The sequence below is a fragment of the Propithecus coquereli genome, unplaced genomic scaffold (assembly GCF_000956105.1).
Source record: "Propithecus coquereli isolate 6110/MARCELLA unplaced genomic scaffold, Pcoq_1.0 Scaffold7, whole genome shotgun sequence".
Classification (NCBI taxonomy): Eukaryota; Metazoa; Chordata; class Mammalia; order Primates; family Indriidae; genus Propithecus; species Propithecus coquereli.
The window spans coordinates 4433604-4444336 of NW_012153062.1; the positions used below are offsets into that span (position 1 = coordinate 4433604).

General features: G+C 40.1%; 1 protein-coding gene across 2 annotated transcripts in view; it reads right to left on the reverse strand.

Moving 5' to 3' along the window:
• The window catches only part of LOC105823895 (transmembrane protein 56), a 73873-nt gene that overhangs the window by 50303 nt on the left and 12837 nt on the right, over positions 1 to 10733 (reverse strand). For both annotated transcript variants that reach the window (XM_012661189.1, XM_012661190.1), the window contains exon 2: positions 218 to 383. In XM_012661189.1, coding sequence (XP_012516643.1) covers positions 218 to 372 — 155 coding nt within the window. In that variant the 5' untranslated portion in view covers positions 373 to 383. The remainder of the gene's footprint in view (positions 1 to 217; positions 384 to 10733) is intronic.

Here is a 10733-nt window from a genome sequence, read left to right on the forward strand (position 1 = left end):
AAAGTTAAAATAAATTTTTCCTAACATCTTTCTACATAATTCTTAAAATTTTCTTGTGTGAGATCTATCCACTTGTATTTCCTCTTATTCCTAAAGTCAAATAAAAATTTGGCCTTAGATTTTGTTAGATCCTAAATGAAAGACTTTTTTGAAATGTTTTAAACAATTTTATTTCATAAAACTAGTTTTTAGTCAATTACATTTTCATATGCTTTACCTTGAGTTCCATTCAATCTTCTTTTCGAAGCTGAGACTGTTAAACCCTGGAGATACTTTTGCTGAAAACCAGTAACTTACATAGTGGAAAAGAAGCTGAAAGGTGACAAAGCTGGCGCACACAGTGCTGACCACCAGCTTCCTGTTGGCGTCCATGTTTCTCCAGCCTGTTGGGAGAAACGACAGCTGTAAATTGTTATCTCATGATAAGCCTAGATTAAAATCTTTTCAATTTTAAAAAGCATGCAATTGTGTTTTTAGTGATTTTAAAAATTTAACACAAATGTAAGAATACAAAGAAACTAAGAATGTTTGGTCTTTTGTGTTTCTTTACTTATTCATTGTATATCTCATGTCTGTATTTAAAGTAAAAAGAAAGAAAAACCTATTACCTTAAAAGTCAATATTATAAATTTCAGAAGACACTTTAACATGATATTCAAATTTATCTAAGTCTTGGAGTTTAACATTAAGAGGGAATTTCAAATTCTATAACTGAAAAGTATTCTCTTAATATTCTATTAAATTTAGAACAAATCACCTTATTTCTTTATGCCTCAATTTCCTCATCTATAAAATGAATTCTTTGGATAATTTCTAAAAAACAATCAAGGCAAAGATCACAGCAGAACATTACCTGTGATAACAAAACAAAATTATATAATAAAATCTAATTGTACAGCAGGACAAACATTTACAACAAAATCTAAATCTTAAGAAGAATAATACAATCTTAGAAAAGAACCATACCACTGTCATTGCTTAAATTAGTATTTAACTTAAAAAAAAAATTTCTGCAATCACACATATCGTTGGACCAAAGGCCTCCATGGCTTTTTATCTATTTAAACAAAAAAAAGATTATTATAAAAAAGCTTCAAATCTTAAGGATAGAGTTAGCAGAAAGAATAGTAATATACACATGTACACACTCAAAGTATGTTTTCTATCTCATTGAGTGGAACTTTTTTTGGCTCCTAAAAATCTTCGGAACATTTAGACCAAAAAAGGACACTAAAGCATTTGCTCGTATCTAGCAAATACAGCATTCCTACGGCTCCATCTCTGATAGAACTGATCCTCAAATGAAAAGGAAATGAATCAATACACATTTCCAGCTGCCTAATATGAAGAAATAAAGTCACCTACTGAAGCCAATTCACTAGAGAAAACCCAAGTCATTGACTGCACTAGCAATAACCCCACTTCATTCCCTTCCAACCAGGATATCATAATAAGAATCAGTCTCCCACAGGGCACCTTCCCACAGAATCCATATGTCTGTAATGAATTCTTTCCACATTTTTTTTTGGTATGTACGCTTGGTAAAAATATTGATATTACAATTCTTCTCTGTGGGACTCCATTACCTTTATTGCTCATTTACTTTTTTAAATTCAACATGTGTTTATCGGGTATTAAAAATTTACTCTGTGTCCTTTTAGCCTAGGTTTAATATTAAGCAAATAATATATAAAAGTTTTATACATAAATTAAGCATCATAATTATTAGAGTGAGATAGAAAGAGGAAAATACTTTTCTAAGATTAAAGCAAATAGAGATCTGGAGGGCAGGTGGACAGATAATTGAAGAAAATGGAACCACTAATTAGAAGAGAGTGGAAAGTCTAACCTTAAAGGTGATGATGGTCAGCCCTGAAGGCTTTTGTATGCTCCCTGCTGGCCCTGGAGCAGCAGAAGAGCATGAGCTGCTCAGTTACTTTTGTTAAAATTCATTGCATACGATGAGCATTTATTTTATGAATGTTCGTTAAAAGTTATCATAAAGCATACTTACATCATGCAAGTATGGATAATATCCATTTTATGACTGTTAATTTAACCAATATATTTGAAGCACTTAAACAATTCACCATTAAGAAATTTATCATTCCCCCCAAAGCAAGTTTTTATTATGTCTTTTCATACTGGCTGAATATTTCATATTTTCAACAGAATTATTTTCAGTTAAGTCTTTGGGGTAAATGTTGAGAGTCTCCTTTGCAAAAATGTTTCATTTAAAACTAAATAAAGAGCTCCACATATTCAAGCTGTGGCTTCTATGAAAGGCTCAACAGACAGAACCTAATTAAATTGTTCTACTCAGCTTTGCTTCTTAATAAGCAGCTGCTTGCTTAATCAGTCATGCCAAATCAAGGACTAATCTAGATTTTTAAAAATTTCCCCAGAAAAATCAAGGCTTCTGGTAGCAAGCAATTGCCCCTGTTCATTAGGCAAGAAAACGGTAACAATGGATAAAACTAAATGATGCTTATTACTAACATATATTAAGGGCCTGAGAGAGCTTATTTAGGAATACACAGTGAAAGCAGAAGAGCATTAGACCTAGATCATACACCTCTACATGTGGCTACTAGCTGGCAGGAGGCTGGGACACTAGCTGTCTTTGCAAAGAGCAGCTGAAACAGGGGAAATATTTCATGGCAATTCCCAGGAGTGTCTAGATATGAACTCTACAATATAATTACCCCATCTTGATCCACAGGAATTGTGGACACCAAAGTAACTCTTCCAGAGATCTGCTGAATACTTTTCTCCCAAGACGGTTTACATAAACTTTAATGGAAGCTGGTTTCTCAGTAAGGAAGAACATGAAAAGGTTTGAAGTACAGTCACGGACCACATATTGATGTTTAGGTCAATGACAGACCATATATATGACAGTGGTCCCGTAAGATTATAATGGAGCTGAAAAATTCCTATCACCTAATGACATGGTAGCCATGTGACACTGCACTACAACACATTACTCACATGTTTGTGGTGATGCCAGTGTAAACAATCCTACTGCGCTGCCGCTAGTATAAAAGTCTAGCACATGTAATTATGTACAGTACATAATATTTGATGATGATAATAAATGACCACGTTACTGATTTATATATTTATTACACTACACTTTATCATTAGTTTAGAGTGTACTCCTTCTACTTATTAAAAAAAAAAAACTGTAAAACAGCCTCAGGCAAGTCCCTCAGGGGGTATTCAGAAGAAGGTGTTACCATAGGACATGACAGCTCCCTGCAAGTTACCGAACCTGCAGACCCTCCAAGAAGGACAAGATGTGGAAGACAGTGATACTGATGACCCTGACTCTGCATAGGCCTAGGCTATTATGTGTGTTTGTGTCTTAGTTTTCAACAAAAATGTTTAAAAAGTTAAAAAAAATTAAGAGAAAAAAGCTTATAGAGTAAGGATATAAAGAAAGAAAATATTTTTGTACAGCTATATAATGTATTTGTGTTTTAAGATGTGTTATTACAAAAGAATCAAAAAGCTTGAATTAAAAAGTTTGCCAAGTAAAAAGAAAGCTAAGGTTAATTATTGAAGAAAAATTTGTAAATTTAGTGTATCCTAAGTGTGTAGTGTTTATAAAGTCTAAAGTGATGTACAGTAACTTCCTAGGCCTTCACACTAACTCACCACTCACTCGCTGACTCACCCGGAGCTACTTCTAGTCCTGTAAGCTCCACTGATGGTAAGTGCCCTATAGAGGTGTGTCATCTTTTATCTTTCATACCACATTCTTACTGTACCTTTTCTCTGTTTAGATAACACAAATACTTGACACTGTGTTGCAACTGCCTTAAGTATTCAGCACAGTAACATGCTGTACGGTTTGTAGCCTAGGAGCAATAGGCTTTAGCACATAGCCTAGGTGTGTAGTAGGCTGTACCATCCAGGTTTGTGTAGGTGCACTCTGTGACGTTCACACAATGATGAAATCACATAAGCACGCATTTCCTAGAAGGTATCCCTGTCACTGACACAACTGTACACGTCTCAACCACGAGAGCCCTTCTCTTCCAACAGGAAGAGGCAGGGCCCCCAGAAACAGCACAGCCAGGGCTGATTCAGCCTTCAGCAAACTGTTCATCCAGCACCTATCACTGGTCCACCATGTGCCAGGCACTGTGCTGGTGCTTGGAATACAAAATGGGAGGCACGCTGACAGCCAGTAAGGAAGTAAAGAAATCGATCCTCGGCCGGACGCGGTGGCTCACGCCTGTAATCCTAGCTCTCTGGGAGGCCGAGGCAGGCGGATTGTTTGAGCTCAGGAGTTCAAAACCACCCTGAGCAAGAGTGAGACCCCCGTCTCTACTAAAATTAGAAAGAAATTAATTGGACAACTAAAAATATATAGAAAAAAATTAGCCGGGCATGGTGGCGCATGCCTGTGGTGCCAGCTACTGGGGAGGCTGAGGCAGGAGGATCGCTTGAGCCCAGGACTTTGAGGTTGCTGTGAGCTAAGCTGATGCCACGGCACTCTAGCCTGGGCAATAGAGTGAGACTGTCTCAAAAAAAAAAAAAAAAAAAGAAATCGATCCTCACCACATAAAGTAGTAAGTTCAGGGTGCTAAGGGGACACTCCCTGCTTTCCAGGAGATAAATATCCAGCAGATATGACACATAAACAGTGAGAAAATACCCAAAATTACTGAAGTGAACCAAGTCGCTATCTTCTGTTCTATTAGAATCCCAACAAGATGCTGAGGCTGAAGCCCAAAAGACTCAGTTCCACCAGGTGAACTGAGAACTTCCAACTCCTCCCCTCCAAAACACAACCATTACTCGCATTTCCCTGTTCGTAATTCCCTTGTAAGCACAGGGGTTCCTCAGGGAATAAGTCACAATCGCCACTGCCACTTCCACACACGCACACAACCCCACCTCTTCACGTTCTGATATGACTCTCAGTCAGAACCACTGCTGAAGTGCTTTGCAGTAAAAACCCTTAAAAAGAGGGGGCAGAGGTTTGTGTGTTTGCCTTAAGGGCATCAAGGAAGGGGGAATCTGGAAAGAATGCCCTCCTTATGCTTAGCATTCCTTTTCGCATCCCCAGAAAGCTCCTTTTTATTTCCCGCACTGATTTCGAATGTTCGCTGTTCGCAAGTCTCCAGTTCTCCATCTCTTACAACAGATGAGGTTTCTTCCCATTTCACCAAGAACATGAAGGCTATCAGGCATGGCTTCCCTCACTTTGGCAATGTTTGCAACCTCCCCCAGCCCCCTCCCCCGAACCCCTTCTCTGCAGGCAATAGGCTCTGCCTGGCCCTGGGCCCCACACCTCCAGCACTGCTCATACTGTGCGCAACTAGACTCCACCCCTCCCAGCACACCAGGCCTGGATGCTCAGCTACCCGCGGATGGCTCCATATGGGCACCCCAGAGGCCCCGCAGGCTCTACTTGGCCCAAGCTGAACTTAACCCCACACCCAAACCCAAACAATACTCTCAAATCTTAGGAAAGATTCGAGAGTATTCTTTGAATATTTAAGAAACTGTGGTGCAGAAAAATGAGAGAGGGACCTTACTCTACATTACTCAAAATGGCACAAGTGGGCAAAAATCATAGGGAGGAAAGAGTTCAGTTTAACTGAAAGAAGGACCTTCTAGCCATTCAGAAGTGTCCAAGCATCCATCACAGAAGCCGTGAGAGGATGGTGAGGAGGGTTGGTCTGCAGCGGGGATGGTCTAACTTTCAGAACACTCTCAAAGGCAGGCTCTGGGTCTAAGATTGAACTTAATTTGGGCATCCAGAAAGATAAACTCTGTATCAAATACTACATTAACTTCTCGACATTCTATCATTTATGTTAAAACACCAAAATCTCACAGGTAAAGAAATGTTAAGTAGCTACAACATGGCGGGAAGTACACAGGCCCAGTTGAAGTCTTGAGTTTGAGTTTCAGTTCAGCCCCTTGCTAGCTGTGGGACCTTGGACAAACTACTAAACTTGCCTGAATTGAACCTCAGTCTCCTTATCCATAAGATGGAGATAACAATATTACTAACCTGACAAGGTTGTCATGGGGAATAAACAATATGATGTTTGTTGGGCACTTAGAACAGGACTCAGCACATGGTTCGCACTCAGTTCCTGCTTCTGCCATCATCCAGCCCCAGCAGCATGCAAGACATGTGGTCTCTGGTCCTGCTGTCACTCTAGCCAAGGGAAACAAGACCATCCCGCAGCCACTAGGCCTCTAACTCATCCCAGTTTTTATCAGTCAACATTTAAAATGTAGGCAGTGCCTGCTGCAGAGATCTATCCTCTGCCACTCATTGAGTACCTTTGTTGTGTTCCAAAGTTCCTTCCCAGCCACCTGACCCAGTCTGTCATGCCCTCTACCTCCCAAACCCTTCTACTAGGTCCCTTGGAACTGCTGCTCCACACCCAGAAATCTGGTATATCCTTGGCCTCTCCTCCAAGCACGCTGAAGAAACCCTCTTCTCCTGCAACCCTCTCAGGTAGTGGCTGGCGAGCTTCTCACACTAGGAGTCAGGAGGTGGCCGGTGTATCCTCTTTGCTCCGCGTGGTACTGAGGCCTTACTCCCCCATTCCCCAACCCCTGTAAACACCTCTGTCCTTCGTGGTCCTGCCATTCAGTTACACTACCCTCTCTATCTCCTCAGTCGTATTCTAACCTCCCATACACTCTTCACCGTCTCAGAGATGTTGGCCCTGGCTTACTCATGCCCTTGGGCCCAGTCACTATCCTGAGTAATTTCCTATCTGTTAGATGGTTCAGCCTCTCCTTGGCAACTCCAGATGAAGTCCTTTTACCTTCAAAGCACCTCTTCCGTGCCACCTCAACTGCCCATGGACTTTATTATCCCTTACCTATCATTTTTCTGCCTCCAAATGAACATTTCAAGTATTCCCTTTGCTGATCAGAGCCTCCTTTCCTTCAAGCTTGTTCAGTATTACAAGCCCATTGACCTCTCAGCTTTCCCCCAAACTATTAGCCCTTTTCTTTTTGTACATCCGTCTTTAATCAGCTTAGATCCTAAAGCCCATCATTTCCATAACACTCTTAGTAATACCCTGCCATTCTCTTTCCGTCGCCAAGAGCTGGCAAGATCCCAACCCTGGATATGCCCAACTATTTACTCAGAGATGAGTCCTGAACAATCAGAGCACTGTTGGAAAAAGTCATATGCCAGAAGAGATTGAAGTTGGTGAGCATGAATTATAGAGGAATCAAACAGCCTTCGACACGGCCCTGCACTCCAACTACATTGCCCTGGCCAACAAATCCTTCATATTCCACAATAAATTTTCCAAATTGTCCCTATTCTTTTCAAACTTCCAACCATCTACCTCCATTCTCAATAGATAATTCCCAGCCCACTTGACAAAAAAATAGAAGCCAACATATGAAAACTCTCAATATCCCACTACTAACTATACAAACTACCTGCATCTGCATCCATCTGTCCTCCTGAGGCCAACCTAACCTAGGCACTTTGGATCCATCCCTTCTGGCCTCCTTGGGAATCTTTTGTTTCCCATTATCCTTTATTCTCTCCTCAACTGGCTCTTTCTGTTGGCTTTTAAACAGGCTCAAGATCCCAGCAAAAACAAAAATAAACAGATCCACAATTTCTTCAATCCTCTCCCCATTTACTTTTCTTTCTCTCACTTGCACTTTCACACTTGCACTCTCTTTCTCTCTCACCACCCCTTTACAGAACAAGTTCTAGAAAAATGTGTCCACACTGCCATCATTTCTCGTCTCGCTGACTCTTCAGCCCACGTCCCACAAATTTTGCTTCTTAAATAACTTTCAAAAAGATCCATTTTTTTCTCAAGCAACTAACATCACTTCTCTGGACTATCTCCAAATTCATCTCCCTGGAGTGGAGAACAGAGTGGAGGAATCTGGGGGAATCTTTTCTAAAAGCTGTCTCTGGGCCGGGCGTGGTGGCTCACGCCTGTAATCCTAGCACTCTGGGAGGCTGAGGCGGGAGGACTGTTTGAGCTCAGGAGTTCGAAACCAGCCTGAGCAAGAGCGAGACCCCATCTCTATTAAAAATAGAAAGAAATTAATCGGACAACTAAAAATATATAGAAAAAAAAATTAGTCGGGCATGGTGGCGCATGCCTGTAGTCCCAGCTACTTGGGAGGCTGAGGCAGGAGGATCGCTTGAGCCCAGGAGTTTGAGGTTGCTGTGAGCTAGGCTGACGCCACAGCATTCACTCTAGCCCGGGCAAAAAGAGTGAGACTCTGTCTCAAAAAAAAAAAGCTGTCTCTGATCATGTCACCTCCTCACCTACCCTCAACTTAAAACCTGCACTGGTTTCCCAACGCTCTTACGAGGAGAACTCCACCTTCTTCAGCTTCCACTGGCACTTGCCCTCACTTGCTGCACTCCAGCCAGCATGGCCTCCTTTCCCCTTCTCAAGGATGCCGCATTCTCTCAATCCACGAGGGCTTTGCACATCCTATTCCCCCACTCCCAAGTTTACTCCCATGCATCTTCGGCTTTCCCGTCAACTCTCATTTTTTTGGGAAGTCTTCTCTGAGCTCTGTCAACAGGTCAATTCTCCCATTATCTGCCCTAATGGCACCATGTTCCTCTCCTTTACAGCTGTGACTTAAACGGATGTCTCCTTCCCCCAGTGGAACATGTGTGCCCCATGCGGAGGGGAAAAATAGCCATCGTCCCCCTCACCACTGAGTCCCCATGCCTACACATTGCCTGCCATATACCATGTGTTCAATAAATATAAGTTAAATAAAATAATAAGAGACTTTCATATTCTTACACGTGCTTTCCATTATGCTAGTATCTCAGTCACAGATCTTTGTTTTATCGGTGTAATCAGAATACTAGAAAAAGAATTTTCTAAATTGTCAACCCTAGTATTACAGCATGAACGTATATACTGACTTCAAAAAGATTCTCACTTCCAAATGTCCAATAGACTATCAATATTATAAATGAACTAAGTATAATTATCTACCTCAAACTCCTGTCAACACATGATATGTATTCAAAAGTTTCATGTATAACCTGCACTGTATTTTCATACTCTTAATCAACTGCAGAAGTACATATTTACTGACTTATTTATCATCGGTAGTCCTAATACTCTAGGATTTAAAAGTCTATCTGCAAACTGTAAGTCATTTGTAAATAAACAAATGACTGTAGAAGTTGAGCTATTTACTAAGCCAAACAAAAAACTTTATCAAAAAAAGGCATATCTGCCCCCCACCCATCCTGGTTTTTCTTTGCATTTTCATATAGGTGTTCACTGCAATGGTCTGTCTCAATGCTCATAAGATGTCAATAATTGACCAGGGACATTAAAATTTTTGTAAAGAATAACTATCACACTATTCATTTTCAACTTTTCATTGATATAAAAACTAGTAAAGGGGGCAAGGGCAACATACGTAACCTAAACATCTGTACCCCTATAATATGCTGAAATAAAAAAAAAAGAGAGAAAAAAACTAGTAAGCATCTAAGTGAATGTGTATAAAGCTCTCAGCTAACTACAGTTACAGATTTTGCTTTTTTTTGTTTTTTTTTTTAATTGTGCATTAAGGGCTACATGGAAAAAAGGTTAGAAGAATTATATGCAGAAAACATTCTACTTCTTTTTCTTTTCTGAGCAGAGAGTTCAAGAACCATTAGCATTGGTGTGAAAGTCTACAGGAAGCCAACTGCATGAAACAGTCAACCCAACTTCTATAAATTGTCTTATATTCATGGTACTGCTTTTTAAACTGAAGCAAATGGGAAGAAAATGAAGAGTAAGACAGAAAAGGCAAAGGAACCTCATATTAATATGATTGAATTATACTATCTAAGATAAATGATATTACTTAAGATTTAATAAGGAATTGCTCGTGACCGTAGAAAAGATATTTCTATGGTTCCTCCCTGTCAGTTAAGATACTAAACTTTGAATAAGGGTATCCTTTATATTTTTATTCTCTATTTTCTATTCCTTCAACCCTTACTCCTCCAAGAGGATATAAAAGAATTCTTTCAAAGCGAAACTACTGAATTTTGCCTGCTACAGATCCTGGCAATTGACACCTCCCTGAAACAATCTTTTTGGATTACAGATTGTTTTGATTATAACAAAGAACAAAATATTTAAAGTTCAATATTCATACATTTCTTCTTGGCCTTTATTTTCCCTACAATTGTATATAATAGTTACAACCACAGGACATTAGATCAGGAAGGAGGCTAAACTCTATTCCCCAAACTGAATGCTGTAGGGGTCATCCCCTCCCCAGCAAAAAAGTATCTATACTCAATGGCTGTTGTGTGGTCCCACCTTGCTACCAAAGCTCAGAGAAATGTTTTGACAATTAATTCATATCTCTGCTATAACTCTCTTTAAGATTTCCCTTTATCTGTCATAATCCTATCTGTCCTTTTACATCCTATAATAAATGCCTTCTGGGAATCCTTCTCTGATCCCTCTAATTCAGTATTTTTCAAATTTTCATATTCCAGAGGGCCCCACCAGCACCACAGCACTTTTTCAGTATATATTCTGCTTATTCCTACCAGCAGGGAAAATTTTATAGTCTTCCTTTCTATAGTTTGTTTTGTGGGGGGGAAACAGATTTATTGATAAAGATTTTTTTTCAGGCCGGGTGCGGTGGCTCACACCTGTAATCCTAGCTCTCTGGGAGGCCGAGGCAGGCGGATTGTTTGAGCTCAGGAGTTCGAAACCAGC